General features: G+C 56.1%; 1 protein-coding gene across 3 annotated transcripts; it reads left to right on the top strand.

The window, feature by feature from the left end:
* The first annotated feature begins 1,502 nt into the window (after window positions 1-1,502).
* On the top strand, window positions 1,503-15,495 carry ELAVL3 (ELAV like RNA binding protein 3). Of its 3 annotated transcripts, none has more exons than XM_006206307.3 (7): window positions 1,503-1,866; window positions 8,177-8,393; window positions 8,677-8,780; window positions 12,149-12,302; window positions 12,453-12,678; window positions 13,359-13,397; window positions 14,565-15,495. In XM_006206307.3, the coding sequence occupies exons 1-7, from the start codon at window positions 1,858-1,860 to the stop codon at window positions 14,914-14,916; spliced, it is 1,101 nt and encodes a 366-aa protein (XP_006206369.2). In that variant the 5' UTR covers window positions 1,503-1,857; the 3' UTR covers window positions 14,917-15,495. The 3 variants fall into 3 exon arrangements, with proteins under 3 accessions (XP_006206369.2, XP_015096556.1, XP_015096555.1); XM_015241070.2 differs by having other exon boundaries at window positions 8,174-8,393; window positions 14,586-15,495; XM_015241069.2 differs by having other exon boundaries at window positions 8,174-8,393.
* The last annotated feature ends 872 nt before the right edge of the window (window positions 15,496-16,367 follow it).

The following is a 16,367-nucleotide window of genomic DNA, read 5'->3' as shown; positions in this document are numbered from 1 at the left end:
GTTTCCATGGGAACTGCAGCCGGGTCTGCCGCCCAGAAGGAGCCCCTTTCCCGTCACAGGCACAGTTTCCGATCCCACAGGAGTCAGGAGGAACGCGGGGTGGAGAACAAGCCATTGCTTGGGGTCCCCGGGGTCGGCAGCCAGGTCGCCCGGGCAAACCCGAGAGGACCCAACCGGGGACCCGCATCACCGCCGCCCAGATTGCGCGGGCCATTATGATTGGCCTTGCCTTTCCATCGGCGTGGCAGCGCTCTCTACTGCGCGCGCTCCCATTGGCTCAATCTCGAAGGCATCTTCCCGCAATTGGTCCTCTCGAAGGCCATCCCTGATTGGTCAAATTAGGCACTCTTCACTGGGTTTGATGGCACTCTCGGACAGTCTGCAGCCTAAAAGGGCGTGCAGGGACGAGGATAGATTTTGGGCTGTGACTCTCAGGTTAGGGGACACTGGCGACCCTGCCCGCAGCGCCCTGGACCTGGCCATCGGACCGCTGTCTGTGGTGCTGAAGCCTCACTCGAAGGTGCCCCTAGTGCTCTAGCGGAAATACCTCCTAGCGCCTGGTGGCCGCCCCTACAAAAACATGCACTTAACGCCCGCGCACCAAAGGAGACGCCATCCCCTATCGCCTGAGTGAAAGGCCAGGTCCCCGCTTGCAGAGAGAGCGCGACTCCAGAGGCCGACAAATCACGAGCCCGGGAAGCCAGTATTTACATGGCAGAATCGTCCACCCTAAATTTACGGGGTAGAAGAAGGCCCGATGGTTTCCCGGGGCTTTCAAGTCACCAGCGGGGTTTGCCTGGAACACTAAGCCCCAAACTTCTTCACCCTCTTTGGAGCACTGCTGAGTCTCCCTGCACTGTTAGGTGCCCGTCCTCCCTAGAGACACCTAGCCAGCTCAGAATCCACAGGATCCTAATTCCTTCTGCAGGCGGACTAGATTCCCAGCCACCTCCACATTCCTCCCTTGGTTTTAGGACTACACCTGGTCCCCTCAAATCTGAGGACCCAGGCCTCTTCCCTTGAAGTCTTGATTCGTCCTCCCTCTCCAGTCCTGTCGGTAGACAGCACCTCCTGAAGGCACTACAATCGGGCCACCAATACCTCCTAGCCCTCTTTGCTCCTCCAACTCTGGGTACTGGAGAGAGGGGAACCCTTCCTGTCTTCCGAGCAGGAAGCCGCCCAAGAAGGAGCGCCAACGCAGGAAGCAGAATCCGTGCGGGCAAAGGGGCGCGAATCTGGCAACCCGAGTCCCCAGGATGTGCTTTCTTGGGGTGCGGAGTGCTGGCCAGCGCGCGCTCGCTTCCACCTGCCGCGCCGTCGGGCGCCGCGAGGAGGCGGGGCTCAGTTGCCGCAGCCAATAAGCGACGCTGGCGCTGGCAGCTGCTGCTATAAAGGGCTGGGGGCGGCGGCGGCGCGGCCCAGAGCGCGGAGCGCGCAGCGCGGGCCGGAGGGAGGGAGGGAGGGCGGGCGAGGGGAGAGGACTAGACACCGGGGACCGGACAGGCCGGGCCGAGGGGCGGCGGCGAAAGGCAGAGCGCCGCGATCTCTGTCGGAAAGCGCAACCTCCCCGGGCCCCGCGGGGCCGCGCAGGGGGCGTTCTCAGTCCCGCGCCCGCTCCCTCTTTCCATCCCCTGCCGCCCGCAGGCCACCCCGGGGCCCGGTTATCCGCGCGCGCGCACCCGGGCTCGGGCCCGTCCCCGGCCCTCGAGAGAGCCGCTGCCCTCAACGAGACCTTTGCAGCGGCCACACCAGAAGCCGCCTGGGCGGGACCCCAGCGTGAGCATCGAGCGCCCCCCAAGGAGTGCACGACCCCCGGAGCCGCCCTCAACACGGACCGCGCCCGCCGGGCACACAAGAATGGTCACTGTAGGTATTCCCCTGTCGCTGAGAGGGAACCTGGTCGGAGAAGGGTTAGGCACAGGCTCCGAGAAGATGGGGAGGGGGGGTAGGACCAGGCCTAGCTAGGCCCGGCGTGGGGGGGTAGGACCGAGCCTCGGGGCCAGAGAGTGGGCAGTGCCGCGCCCAGAGTCCTGAGGGTCGCTTGGAGTCTGGCTTGAGAGGCCTTAGGGAACCGAGCTGCGATTCGGGAGACATACTACGGCGGCCTGGGGGCGGGATTGCCCCCTTTCAGCAGGCCTGATGGGGGAGGGGCCACAGCGGCGGAGGATGCCTCCTCCATCCAGGCCCGGACCCAGCAGGCCTCCCAGGCAAACACAGGGCCCAATCACTGGTGCTGGGCCAGGACAAGGCGGCAAGGAGTCTCTGAGAGCCCCAGGGAAGGGGTGGCGTCGGATCGCGCGCCCTGGGCCTCCACCGCGCCCGGGAGCCGGGCGTCTCGTCCTCGAGTCCGTCGACCTTGCGGCAAGCGGGGAGGGGAGAGGAGGGGGCGCGTCCGGAGGCCCCGCGGGCCCGCCGCCACCGCCGCCGCGTCCCTTTGTTTCTCGGCGCTTCTTCGCGGGCCGTAGCCTCGCGCGGGCGCCTCAGGCTGCGGGGAGGGGGAGGGGAGAGGAGGGGCCGCCGAGGGGGGGTTGCTGCTCCGTCCCTGAGCCCCCGCCCCCCAGGGGATGGGGTAAGGAGCTCAGGCAGGTCCCCTAGCCCAGGTCCAGGCGCCCCACCCCGCCTGAGCCCTGGGCCGCGGGGTGACCTTGAGCGCGCCCGCCTGCCAGCCAGCCGGAGACACTCGCCCCGCTCCCGGTGCTTTCAGCAGCCACCGAGCTGGTCAGCTCCCGAGCGCGCGGCCACGCCCGGCCACGCCCTTCCTAACCACGCCCATTCCCCGCCCATCTAGGCCCCGCCCCGGGGCCCCAGGGGCCCGGCCTCGCCCGAGCCCTCGGATTTCCACTCGGCAGCCCGGGCGTATCCCGGGGGCGGGGCTAGCCAATTCTAGCCCCACCTCTGCTCCGCCCCCGCCCCCGCCGCGCAACTCCGCTCCCCGCGCCGCCGAGCGTCCTTTGTCTGGTCCCGGCGCCCGGGCCTCCTTCTTCTGCTCTTTCTGTCTCTCTAGTCTCTATGTGTGTGTCTCTGTACGCTGTGTCTCTTTCTGGACCTCTTTTTCGAGTAGTAGCGAGCATAGTGGCTGGGGGGATGCTCAGCACTCCCTCCATGCCTGGGCCTCTCCCCTGCTGGACCCTGGGACCCGCCCACCTGGTTCTAAGAAAGGAGGCCCAAGAGAGATCACCCTTTTCTGCTGTGTGATCTCTGGCCAGCCCCTTCCCCTCTCTGTGCCTTACGCTGCTCACCTAGATCCAGAAACGTGAGTGAGGACTCCTGAGGACCGTTGGCACCCCCACAACAGTCCAGCATCCGTTGCTGTGATCTGTACCCTCATTTGGAAAGGGAAGCTGATGCGCAATGGTGGGGGGTGTGGTCAGAGGTCACACAAGGGCCTTGAAGCCCTCGGAGTCCTGGTCACTCTGATAGAGGGTGCTCAGGCAGAGACCCACTATGGGGACAGGCCAGAAGGAAGTGAGAGGATGTATTGAGACAGTGAGGGCCCGGCGTGGAGGGAGAAGGGCCCAGAAGTAGGAGGCTCAGTTAGCACCACGTGGTGGCCTAGCCTTACCATGCATAGCCACTCAATGCCCTATTGTCACCGGCACCCAGGCATCTGTCACCGTGACTAGGGCCAGGGGGCGAAGCTGGGGACCAAGGGGGTCTGACACAGCAAGTGACCTCAGGTGTGTTCACTGCACAATCCATGTCAGATGTATGTACGATGGTGCAAAAGAGTTGGAGAAAGAGAGAAAGGGAGGTGGAGATAGAGAAGGGTTCAGAGAGGAGAGATGGGGACAGAGAAGAAGAGAGAAACTGAGAGGAAAGAGGGAAAGAGAAACAGAAAGAGGGAGAGAACCAGAGGAAGAGTTGGAGAGAGTGGGAGGGAATATTCCTTTGCTGCAAGTCAGGGTCTGCCTCTCCATCTTTGATCTGCCTTCCTCACCTCTGACTTCATCTCTCCATCCTTGCCTTGGGACAGTCCTCAAAGGTCCCTGTGATCCCTGTGTCATCCCAGGACATGTATTTGCTGTGGGCTGAGGCAGGGCGGGTGTGGCCTCCACCAATCCGATCCCCATTAGCAGCTCAGCCGGCTCAGCCTTGGAGGAAATGCGACACTGATCCCTCTAAGCTCTGGCACAGATGGGAGGGAGATGGGGTGGTGGTGAGATTAGCAGACTGGGCCTCAAGATCCTGGGTCGGAACCCCCCCCCCAGTCCCCTCTTAATGCCATCCAACTTGAAGACAGTATTTGCGGTGGGTAGAGACCTAGTAACCCTGTAGATTCTGGGGTCATCAGATAAAGGGGTCAAACCCTAATGCCATCGCTACCACTTCCCCTTGTCATCCTGGGCAAGTCACAGATCCCTTTTACCCTCAATTTCTCCATCTGAGAAATGGAGATTATATCCAGCTTTCAGTGTGGTTGTGGGAAGGCAATGAAGACTGTATCTGTTCAGTGCCTGGCCCTTAGGAATGCTTCCAAAGCTGGAATCCGGTGGTGCCCTGAAACAGTGGCTTGTGTACTGCTGATTGCTTTTTGAGCTCCCATAGCAGACATTGTCAACCAATCACAGAACTCTAGCTTGCTGAACAGGAATTCAGACTCCATCTCCTCATACATGGGGACTTCTGTGCCATAGCTTTAGTGGTGGGGCAGAGGCCCAGAGAGGCAACGTGAGTGTCCGAGGACACACAGGGAGGAGGGTGGAGCCAGCAGCTGGCACATGGTGGCACCCGGTAAATATTTGTTGAATTGAATGAGTAGACTCTGCCAACAGAGTGGATTTAAATGTAGTGATGCCCAGGGTTTGGCATAGAGGAGGTGTGCAACTTTGCTTTGCTTTGTTGTTATTATTATTATTATTATTATTATTATTATTATTATTAGCCTTTTCATTAAGAAAGTGAGCCCTGGAGTCTAAACCCTGGATCTGAATTCTTGGTTCACCAATTGCATGCTTCCCAACCTTGTGCAAATCCCTCCTCCTTCAGTGAGACTCAGTGTTCTCATCTGTTAAGTGGAGAAAAGAGTTCCATAACATTCAATGTTGGGAGAATTGCTTGGAAATTTTCACATAAAGAATTTTGTCTGGCACATAGCAGGCCCTCAATACAGGCCACATTACTAGAAAAGTGTCAATGTTACAAGACCAGGATGCAGATGTGTGGCGTTTACATTACTGCTTTACTTCAGGTGCCTGTGGCAGACATTGCTAATCGACCCAGTTTGTGTTCCTGGTGAGCCTGGACGTGGCTTCAGAATAATCCTCCAGACGGCTTCCCCAGACAGCCACTCCAAGCCAACTGGAGATGCCAGAGAGTTGACTCTCTGTGTCATCCTTTAAATAAGAATAAATGGAGAGAAAGCAGAAGCCCAAAGAAGAGCTAAGATTGTCCCTGAGGACATACAGCTATTAGGTGGCAGAGATGCCCCCAATGCATTGGCCAGTCATTAAAAACAGTCATTAAAAGCTCTGAGGTCCAGCATATCCAGGTTTGAAATCAAGTTCCCCATCTATATCACCCAATGTCTCTGAGCTGTTTCCTCAGTTACAAAATGGAGAATGTGTTGCCATCTTTCAAAATTTTTGGGAAAAATAAGTGAAATCATTCCTTGAAGCACTTCACATGGTTCCTGGTACCTAACATGATAGGTGTTGATGGAGTGAGATGATTATTAATAGCAGTATTGTGAGGCAGGGCTGGTGGACATGACAAACCTGCTTCTACTTTCCAGGACTGTGCCTCTGGCAGACATGGCTAGCCAATCCCAGAATGCTTTCCAGCTGCACCCACAATTGGTTTTAAATTATTCCCTGGTCGCTTTGCCAGTAAATTGGAGTTTGCAGCAAAGTGGAGCAGAGGTCCAGAAACATTAAGTAGCATATTTGAGAACACACAGCTGGGAAATGTTACAGTCAGCACTAGTCTTGGTTGGCAGTGGAAGTTGGAAATACAGACTCTGAATTAGAAATGCTCGTGTACAAATCCCTGTTTCACCATTTATAGGCTTCATAGTCTCTGAACCTCACTTTCTTCATCTGTTGTCTTAGTCAGCTCAGGCTGACTGAAATACCATAAACGGGGTAGTTTAAACAGCAGACATTTATTTCTCATAGTTCTGGAGGCTGGGAAGTCCAAGATCAAGGTGTGAGCTGATTTGGTTCCTGGTGAGGGCCTGCTTCCTGGTTTGCAGACAGCTGTGTTATCACTGAGATCATCTCTCTCCTGTCTCTTTTTATAAAGCACCACCCTCATGACCTAATTACCTCCCAAAGGCCCCACCTCCAAATACCATCACTTTGGGGCTCAAGGCTTCAGCATATGAATTTGGAAAGACACAAGCATTTAGCCCATAGCATCTGTTAAGCAGAGGGAATAAAACTCTCCCCTTTGAGACTTGTGAATAAGATAAGAATTGCCTGTAGAGGGCTTTGCACTGTGCCTGGCACACAGTATGCCCAATATTTGGGAACAATTCTGGTATTGTTTTGTGGGCCAGGGGTGGCTGAGAGGATGTGTACCTGCTGACTCTTTATAAAAGTTCTGTGGCCACAACAGACATTGCTAATCAATCACAGTGGTCTTTCCTGCTGAAACAGCATGGCTTTAAATCCTTAATTCATCCCCCTAGGAAGATAAAACCCAATTTGGGTTTCCAGGTGAGGGCAACCTGTTCACCTGCTGTGCCAGAAGAGAATATCTAAGAAAATACTCCTTTCTGTGCCCATGATAGACAACACAAAGCACTCCCGGCATTGTTTTTGTCTGAGCCCAGATGAGGCTTTAAAATTCTTCTCTATATGGCCTTTAAGATAGCCATTACTAACTGTTTTGAGTTTTCACCAAAGTGAACCAGAGGCCCCAAGACGGCGAAGAGCATATCTAAGGGCACACATCAAGGAGTTGTCAGAACTGGTACCTGCCTCATTGACTGGCATGGTCAAAGAATAGTAGGGTGGTCTTCAGTTCTAGACAGGTCTGCATTTGTGTTTCAGTGCCACCACTGATATGCTGTGTGACTTCAACAAGTTCCTTGACATCTCTGAGCCTCAGATTCCTCATTTGTCATAGAATAATAAATTGTACCACAGCCCTCATGTGAATTAAATTTTTAAGTAGCATATCTTCCTGAACATAGAGGTTAAAAATCATTAACAAAGAACCAACAAAAAATTTGGCAAATCAAATCTGACGATGTATATAAACAAAACTGCAACATGACCAAGTTTAGTTTCTGAGGAAAGTTAACTTAATATTGGAAAGTTAATTAATGTAATTCATAACATTAACATATTAAAGCAAAAAATCATTTCAATAGATGTAGAAAAAGTATTCAGTAAGATTCAGTATCCAGAGGGGGTGGGTATAGCTCAGTGGTAGAGGGCCTGCTTAGCATGCACAAAGTCCTGGGTTCAATCTTTAGTACCTCCATTTGAAAAATCAATACCTATTCTTAAAAAATATATCCTACTATCCTTATTAGCATACTAGGGAAAAATTAAACATTCTTAACTTGATAAAGCCCATCTACAAAATATAGTAAAGTTCATATTTAGCTGGGAAATGTTTAAAACATTTCCTTTAACGTCAAGAATAAACAAGCCACTATCACGCAGTAGCCCCTGCAATAAGACAAGAAAACTAACATGTGTAGATTGGAGATAAATAAGATTGTCATTATTTGCAGGTGTTACTATGTTATACACAAAAAACTCCGAATATCTCAGTGGAAAAACTGGGGGTAAATGCCTAGTGGGAAAATTATGCATAAAACAAAAGAAATATGATCACATTTGGGGTAGAAATTATCTTTGGTGGAAGGAAGGAAGTACTTGGTCAGGGATGTGATTGTGAGGGCTTTGAAGCTAATAAAAATGTTTTAATTTTTATTCTGAAGACAAAAGTATTCATTTCATTATTCTAAAAATGCAGATTTATTTTAGACAAACAGACACGCATACATGCAAATGGGCGTATATGGACTTTTTTCACAGTAAAATCGCATGTAAAGTGCTTTGCCTAGTGTTCCAGGAGTGGAAGGAACTATCGTAATAATACCTTATCCCCTCCACATGTTCAAGCCCCTGTCAGACATGACTGATCTGTCACCTCCTCACTCCCACTGGTCCCTGGTGTGGGGACTGGGCCGTGAGCGGGTGCGGCCTGTTGTCTCCAGCAGATACTCGGGGCCATGGAGTCTCAGGTGGCGGGGGGCCCGGCCGGCCCGGCCCTGCCCAACGGGCCACTCCTTGGTACAAATGGAGCCACTGATGACAGCAAGACCAACCTCATCGTCAACTATCTGCCCCAGAATATGACCCAGGACGAGTTCAAGAGTCTCTTTGGCAGCATTGGCGACATCGAGTCCTGCAAGTTGGTTCGGGACAAGATCACAGGTGTGGTTGCTTGCAGGTGGGGGTAGGGGTAGGGGACAGAGGTGGTAGCCTCAGGAGTACGGGTGTGGTGTGGAGACAGGTGTGACCCAGGTGGGAGGTGATGGGAGCAGGTGGGACCCTGGGAGATCTGAGGTGTCCTGGGGACAGGGTAGTACTCTGAGGGAACAGATAAGGGTGGAGTCTTGGTTCTCATAACCATGAGGGGGGTGGTCAGCCTCTCAGGCCTGGGTGTGGGAGGACACTGGCAAGTACAGGGAGGTCATCGTCCTGGTCCTGCCTACAGGGCAGAGCCTTGGCTACGGGTTTGTGAACTACTCTGACCCCAACGATGCAGACAAAGCCATCAACACCCTCAACGGCCTCAAACTGCAGACGAAGACCATCAAGGTCAGCGCCCTCATTCCCCGCTGCCGCCCATCCCGTTGACCACCCATCCCAGCTGAGCCCATTTCCCCTTTATTATCACCCACCTGGACTACCCCCTTCACTGCCACCCAGACACCCATTCCCCCAACTGCCACCCATCCTCCATGGCTCATCCCCTAAGGGGTTCAAATCACTCCCCAAAGGCTTTCTGGCTGGGGCCCCAGTTGTGAGGCCAATGGCTCTGCCTCTCTGAACCCCAGTTTCTTCACTTGTCAGTGGGGAGACAATCAGCCCCACAGTCTCTGGCAACTCAAGGAGTCAGCCAGGCAGTAGGAGAGAGTGACCAGGGTCCGGTGGGCAGCCCCTGCCCTGCCTTTGTCATGGAAATGGGGGAGGGGTGGGGGCCCATCTGCCATCTGGAGCCTAACTAGGGTCTGGGAGGGCAGGATTAGGGGTGGGCCCCTCCCCCACCTTTGTGCAAAGCCCCTCCCCCCACGACCTCCCCTCTCAGCAGCTGCAGCTGGGACCCTACAAGCCCAGGTTCCCTGGGGGGGAATCACCATGGAAACCCCCTCTCTAGGCTCTCCTGGGGGTGTCTGGGCTCCACCCCGCAAATCTGCTCCTGAACCCTAGGGGAGGCTGGGCTGGGGCGGGGCACCCATCTGGCCCCCAGTTCTCCATAACAGGTGCAGGGTCTTCCTCTCCCTGATGAGGGGGCCAATGAGGCTGTGACCTGATGGGTCCCTTCATGGCCAACTAGACCCAGGAGCCCTCGGGCTGTGAGTGTGGACCTAGTGATGAACCGTATGGCCCAGAAGGCCACTGTATGATGTGGCGAGTGTATGTGGAGGGGGTCCCCATAGCTATGTGAGTGGCTTTCGGTCATGTGGGTCTGGCTGTTATTGGCTCTGGATGTGTCGCCATGTGTCTGTGATATGGTGTTTATGTGACAGGTGCTTTGTGACACACTGCAACTCCAGCTGTGACCTGGTATGGCTGTATGGGTGTGTCTGGCTGTGCCCCTTCGGGGTGAAATGTGAGTGACACTGAGGGCTTGTGCGGTGATGTGACAGCTGTGTGGTTCTACAACTCTTCCTGGAATTCTCCAAGACTCCCAGGGTCACCATCAATGTGGCAGTGGCCTTGTGTCACTCCTGCTGGCATAGTCACTGTGGCTATGCAGCGGGTAGCAGCGTGGCCCTCTGTGTGTGTGTGTCTGCCCAGGTGGCCGTGTTGTGTGGTTGGCCCTGATTGGGTGTTTCAGCAGATTCTGCCCAAAATATTTCCAGCCACCCGTTGTGTGCCATCCTGATGAGGGGGGTGTGGGAGGAGCCGATACCCAGACGAGGGACCTGGGTCAGCCCACACCATGGAAGGATGGGAAAGACCCCTGAAGACCTACTCTGTGCCTCAGGTGACCCCTGACCCCAAACACCCATCCTGGAGCTCAGCCTCCCTTCCCCTCCCCCCAGCCCCAATCCATCGACAAGTCCTCAATCCTAAAAACTCACAGCCCTATGGGGCAGGCGAGAGTGGAAACCGTCAAATCCATGACTGAGTTTTACTGTTCTAGAAATAATAACAGCTGTGGTGTTTTGTCTTTTTATTCCGGAGGACCCCAGGTGCGCACGACTGCATCAATTAGAATCCCCCCTCCCCCCACCCAGTGAGCACTCTCACCCCCATCTGCCTTTGGCCCAATTTATTCATTTTGTTAGTTTTTTAATTCGTTATTTCTAATGAAGTAATATGCTCTCACAACCCCAGACCCTCACGACCGGACTGTCCCAAACAAAAGCCAGACCCTTGACTATGACCCCTATCTACCCAGAGGTAAACTTAGAAGTAAGAGAAAATAGACATCCCCAGAAAGAAGGGGGAAAGAGCCTATCCCCGCACTGACCTGCCAGCTGTCGGTCACCCTGTTGGCATCTGGGTCCCCCAAACCATGTTTCCAGGACATCACTAAACACACAATGAGATGGGGTCACACTATACTTGCTGCTCTGTAAATGGACTTCTCTTCCCCCCACTTCACAATACTCGCCACTGTTTCGAGGGAATAAATATACACGTCCACCATTTTTTAAACAGCTGCAGAGTTTCATTGTTGGGCTGGACCACAGTTAATGACATGAATCGAAAGATCGTAATAATACGTGTCTAATTCACAACTAAGAGAGGTGCTTTGAGAGGGGAACTGGGGGTAAGGGTGGAGGACCAAATTCAGACAGGAGAGGACAGGGAGGGTATTTCAACTAAGACCTGGAGAAGAAAGGCAAGGAAGAGCGTTTCAAGAACAGGGAACAGCAAGTGCCAAGGCCCTGAGGCTGGAGTACACCTAGTATGTTTACGGAACATGGAGGAGGCCCATGGCTGGACAAGAGATACTGAGAGGGCCACTGGGCAGAGATGAGGGCAGCGAGGTGATGGAGCAGGTTGTGCAGGGCCTTGTGGGCCATGGGAAGCACTTTAACTCTGAGGAAGGTGGGATCCACAGAGGTTCTAAGCAGAGTGGGGATGTGACCTGGCTCAGATGAGCACAGGCGCCCTCTGATTGCTGTTGTAGGAGAGGACCACAGCCTGTTGGGGGCAAGGGTGGCCAAGTAGACCAGGGCAGAGACTGCTGCACTCACTGGTCTGGGTGAGCAATCGTAGGGCAGTGGATGGGGAGAGATGTGTATGGATCCTGGATGATGAGGAACGTGGAGTCCATAAGATGGATGGTGGTTGGATGTGGGAGTGACTGAGATATCAAGGACAACCCAAGGCTGGGAACCTGAGCACCCAGGAGGACCCAATTGCCATTACTGAGTTAGAGCAAGTTGGGGTGCTGAGTGTGACCCCCCCATGAAGGCTCCTTGTGGGACACTTGGAGGCAAGGGTCACACAAATGTGCAACTCAGGGGCCAGGCCCATGCTGAGGACAGATAGTTGGGGGTCTCAGGGTTGAGCTGGGGGATGAAGGATCTGAGTGACCCTGAGGGGCCCAGTGTAGTCGGGAAGAGAAGGGGCCAGCATCCCAGGTTCACTTTCCAAAGGGGTGAGACCTGTTAACGTTGATGGAGAACATGAGTTAGAGGTGTGAGGGGTCGTGGGGTCCCCAGGGAGACATGTGGCCCCAGGGGCACAGCTCCTTTGACCTCCTCGGGCGGTGGGTCCCTCTGACCACTCTTCAGGGCCAGCCAGGTTGTCTTCATCACAGCCATGCCCCCCCCACCAAGCCCTGGTCGACCCCACCTACCTCCCAAGGTGACTACTCACAGTATTTGCTGAGTAAACGGATGAGGGATTTCGGTTGCTCAGTGGTGGTTTGGATGTGGCCTCCCTCTCCCCATCTGGGAAATGGATCTTGCCCTCACCCCTGTTCGCCTGACCCCCTCCCCCAGGTATCCTATGCCAGACCTAGCTCTGCCTCCATCCGGGATGCGAACCTGTACGTAAGCGGGCTCCCCAAGACCATGAGCCAGAAAGAGATGGAGCAGCTCTTCTCCCAATACGGTCGCATCATCACTTCTCGCATCCTGGTGGACCAGGTCACAGGTCAGGCTGCCCAGGAGGGCGCACCTGGCTGGGGAGCTGGGCAGAGGCATAGAGATGGGACCAGAGTGGAGAAACAGGGAAAAGCGGCGGGGAGGGGGAGGGATCACGCAGGAAGGGGCGGGATCTCCATGACGCCCTTGCGCCCGGCAGGTGTCTCTCGGGGTGTGGGATTCATCCGCTTTGACAAGAGGATCGAGGCCGAGGAGGCCATCAAAGGACTGAACGGGCAGAAACCGCTGGGCGCGGCCGAGCCCATCACAGTCAAGTTTGCCAACAACCCGAGTCAGAAGACCGGGCAGGCCCTGCTCACTCACCTCTACCAGTCCTCCGCCCGGCGCTATGCAGGCCCCCTGCACCATCAGACACAGCGCTTCCGGTGAGCCCCCTGCCACTCCCTTCCCCCCAGGCTTACAGCTGCCCTCTCCCAACCCCATTTCTGCAGGGTGGAAAAACACCAGGACACTCAGGGGCTGCTGAGGGCAGCAAAGAGGAAATGTGGGGGCCTGTCAGGGCCTGAGGTCTGGCCCTTGTATACAGCAGGTGCTCAATGTGTGCAGGCCATACCGAGTGGCATTACTGGCGCCAAGAGTTTTAGAATCACTTGATCGGATCGGCTCTGACTGGCCCCACCTCCGCCTCGGGCACCTGCAGGCCAGGCACCCTTCCTTATTCTGCACAGCAACCGGGTCAGAGGCATTGTCAGTTGCCTGGCCCAGACACTGCGGAGGGGAGGCTCCAAACTTTCCTTCTGGGGACCCAAACCCTGCCCGGGGGGAGAAGGGCAGGCGATCCAGGCTGGGTGGCCAGGAGGGGGAAGACGAGGACTCCAGTGCAGGCCGGGCAACAGCCGGGCAGGCGAGAGGCAGTGCCTGAGTGACTGCGGTTCCGTGCCAGGCAGTGTCCAGCCGGGCGGGGAGCGGGCAGGCAGGCAGGCGGGGGCAGGGCTGATGCTGCTCGACTGCTGGGTGGGGGCGGGGAGGGCAGGCTGACTGCCCATCGTCACAGCCGAGGGGCGTGCCCAGAAGCCACCAGTGACCACCCCTTCTGTCTCCACAGGCTGGACAATTTGCTCAACATGGCCTATGGAGTCAAGAGGTAATAGTGCCCCCGCCCCGCTGCCCCCAGCCCCTCTCCCTTCCTCGTTGGACTCTTGCCCTGATGGACCCCTCTCCCACTTCACCCCAGACTGCCTCTGTCTTGGAGTAGTGTGGCCATTAAGACATTTGGGGGCTCTTGAGCCTAGTACGTGCCTAGAAAGAGCTACTACAAAACTGGACCTGGGAGGTTTGTCTGGCCCTCTCTATCCCATTGAAAGGCAGACAGTGTTGCCCAGGTCACAGCTGTGCCCCACTGGCCCCACTGTTGCTCATCTTTACTGAGGGTCACAGAATGCCCCCTTCCACCTCGTAGTCAGGGATGAACCCTGAGGCCCCCACGATGTTATCCACGCCCCTGACTCTGTGACGGTCCCCATGTTAATAGCGTCAAGAGCTGTTGAGCATATGCTGAGTGCCAGGCGCTTGGCTTGGGGCTGGGGACACAACGTGGCCCAGCCAGAGTTGGTCCCTGATGGAGATGGAATGATTCTGAGCATGGTGCTTGGCACACAGTGCGCACGTGCTTAGTAAAAAGCAGCCGCTCTTATGAGATAGCTATGAATAGTGATCGGGCTATGAAGAGGGCAGGAGACGGGGTGATGGCGACCCAGCGGAGACATCACTCAGGAGACAGGAGCAGAGTGGAATTGGAGTTCCTGGCAACAGGGACGGCTTGTGCAAACAAATAATGCTAGAAGGGAGTGGACAGGGTGGGCTTCCACCTGGCAGGGTGGCCAGCGGGGCAGGTGGGGCAGCATTGCCAAGGGCGGGGTCAGGGCAGGAGTTGGGTAGGAAGAGGTGCCCAGGGGAGGGTGGTGGCCAGGGGTGGGGAAGGGGTCAGGGTCAACAGTGCTGAGGACCAGGCAGGGTCCAAGGTCATAGGGTCCAGGGGTGGATCGGGGCTCAGGGCAGGCTCATGAGTGAGTACCTAACGTTCAGGGAGGGTCAGAGGTCAGGACAGGATGGAGATTGGAGGCTGGAGTCTCAGTGGCTCAGAATGTAGAGTTTAAAGTAGGGTCACAGAGGGAGGTCACAGGGCTGTGGCAGGGTCAGGACAATGCAGGGGTCACACACAAGGTCCCAAGATCACAGCACAGTCGGAGGTCATGACAGGGTCGGGGGCATGCCGGGGGTCAGGGCAGAGCCCGCGTGACCCCCAAAGTAGTCCCCTGTCGCTCATCGCCAGGTTCTCACCCATCGCCATTGACGGCATGAGCGGCCTGGCGGGCGTGGGCCTGTCGGGGGGCGCGGCGGGCGCAGGCTGGTGCATCTTCGTGTACAACCTGTCTCCGGAGGCTGATGAGAGTGTGCTGTGGCAGCTGTTTGGGCCCTTCGGGGCGGTCACCAATGTCAAGGTCATCCGTGACTTCACCACCAACAAGTGCAAGGGCTTCGGCTTCGTCACCATGACCAACTACGACGAGGCGGCCATGGCCATCGCCAGCCTCAACGGCTACCGCCTGGGCGAGCGCGTGCTGCAGGTGTCCTTCAAGACCAGCAAACAGCACAAGGCCTGAGCCACCGCCGCCCTCCCCACCCTCCCCGGGCAGCAGAGACAGAGAGAGAGAGAGAGAGAGAGAGAGAGAGGGGCCCGAGAGAGACAGCGCAGCAGACCACGGACAGCACGAGGGCCCCGTGTCCCTGCGGAAGCCACAGGGTGAGCACTCGGTGGGAGGGTCTGCAGGGAGTGGGGGGTGCCTGGGGGTCCCCCACCCCATCCTTCTGCCTCCCCTCGCACCCCCCCTCAGGCTGGGCTGTTCACTCTCTCGTCTTGGTTTTGTTCATGGCGAAGGTTTTTTGTTTCCTTTTTCGGCTAAAACGAAAGCAGAGATGTGCCCCCAGCCACCTTCACCACCCTCCATGGATGGCCTGGGAGGGCACTGGGGGTGCCCTCCCAGGCCCCCTTGCCCAGGCCTCCCCAACACCTTGGTGAGCCTGAGGGGGTGGGAACAGGTTTAAAAATCCCCAAAAAAGCTAAATGTGAGAGGGATGTGGGCATCCCTGGCCCAGAGCCCCTGGGCGGAGTGTGAGGAGCAGGGGGAGGGGCTGGAAACAGAAACAAAATGAAAAAAAAGGGGGGGGGGGTGGGAGGGGAAGAAAAACTCTATTTTTGTAAAAAGGGAAAAAAGACCTCGTGGAGAATTTTTACTGGGGATTCTTGAACTTGAAAAAAAAAACCACAAAAAAAAGACAAAAAAAAAAGAAAATATTTTGGCAGGTTATGTTTACCAACTGGGGCAGGCACGGGGAGCAGGGCTGAGAGGCTGGGGGGTCCACAGGGCTACACAGAGATACAGCCACGCAAAGACATGCCGAGGCACACACACAAACACATACACACCCCAGGGACACAGAGCAGCACAGACAGACCCAGAGACACGCCTCGGGAACTTGATGGCCCAACTCAGACATGTAGACAGACTTGTAGGTAAACAGAAGACCGAAGTGTGGGGCTACATAAATATGGCCACGGTGAACATGGACGTGGGCAAATGTGGCCACAGTCAGCGTGGACACAGGTGATTGTGGCCAGGGACAAACGTGGGCACATGCATGCGGGGACATGGGGACAGCTCCACACGTGCACGTGGCCACGTGAAAGTGGAGGCAGATTCATCTGGACACACAAATCTAGACACCCAGTCGCGGAGAATCCGAGATGCAACACCCACACAGACCCACAGCGTCCCTCAGGCCCAGGGGCGAGGTCGCTGCCCAGACCCCAGCCCAGTCTGTGGCCCACTTCCTCCAGTGAGGCTGGTGAGCCCCTCCTTCTGGCACTCAGCCCCACTCGCTCCCTGCCCCAGGTTCTCTGCAGAGCTCTCTCCTGGCTCCTCAGTGGTCCCTGCCGCCCTGGAACACAGGCGTGCGCACACAGCGTCCATGCATCCAGACACACGATACCTCGTTCCCCTTTTGGCATCATGGTGGGCCGGAGGCAGCGCCCCCCAACACTTGAGGCCAAAGG

Source organism: Vicugna pacos, chromosome 22 (genome assembly GCF_048564905.1).
Source record: "Vicugna pacos chromosome 22, VicPac4, whole genome shotgun sequence".
NCBI lineage: Eukaryota > Metazoa > Chordata > Mammalia > Artiodactyla > Camelidae > Vicugna > Vicugna pacos.
Note: the sequence above shows the minus strand (reverse complement) of the source record. Positions and strands in the feature narration are given on the sequence as shown.

Excerpts from the sequence above, each read along its gene's own strand:
- ELAVL3 (XM_015241069.2), top strand. Across the intron at positions 12,303-12,452 it reads CCTGGTGGACCAGGTCACAG|GTGTCTCTCGGGGTGTGGGA; the intron begins GTCAGGCTGCCC and ends TGCGCCCGGCAG. Across the intron at positions 12,679-13,358 it reads CATCAGACACAGCGCTTCCG|GCTGGACAATTTGCTCAACA; the intron begins GTGAGCCCCCTG and ends CTGTCTCCACAG.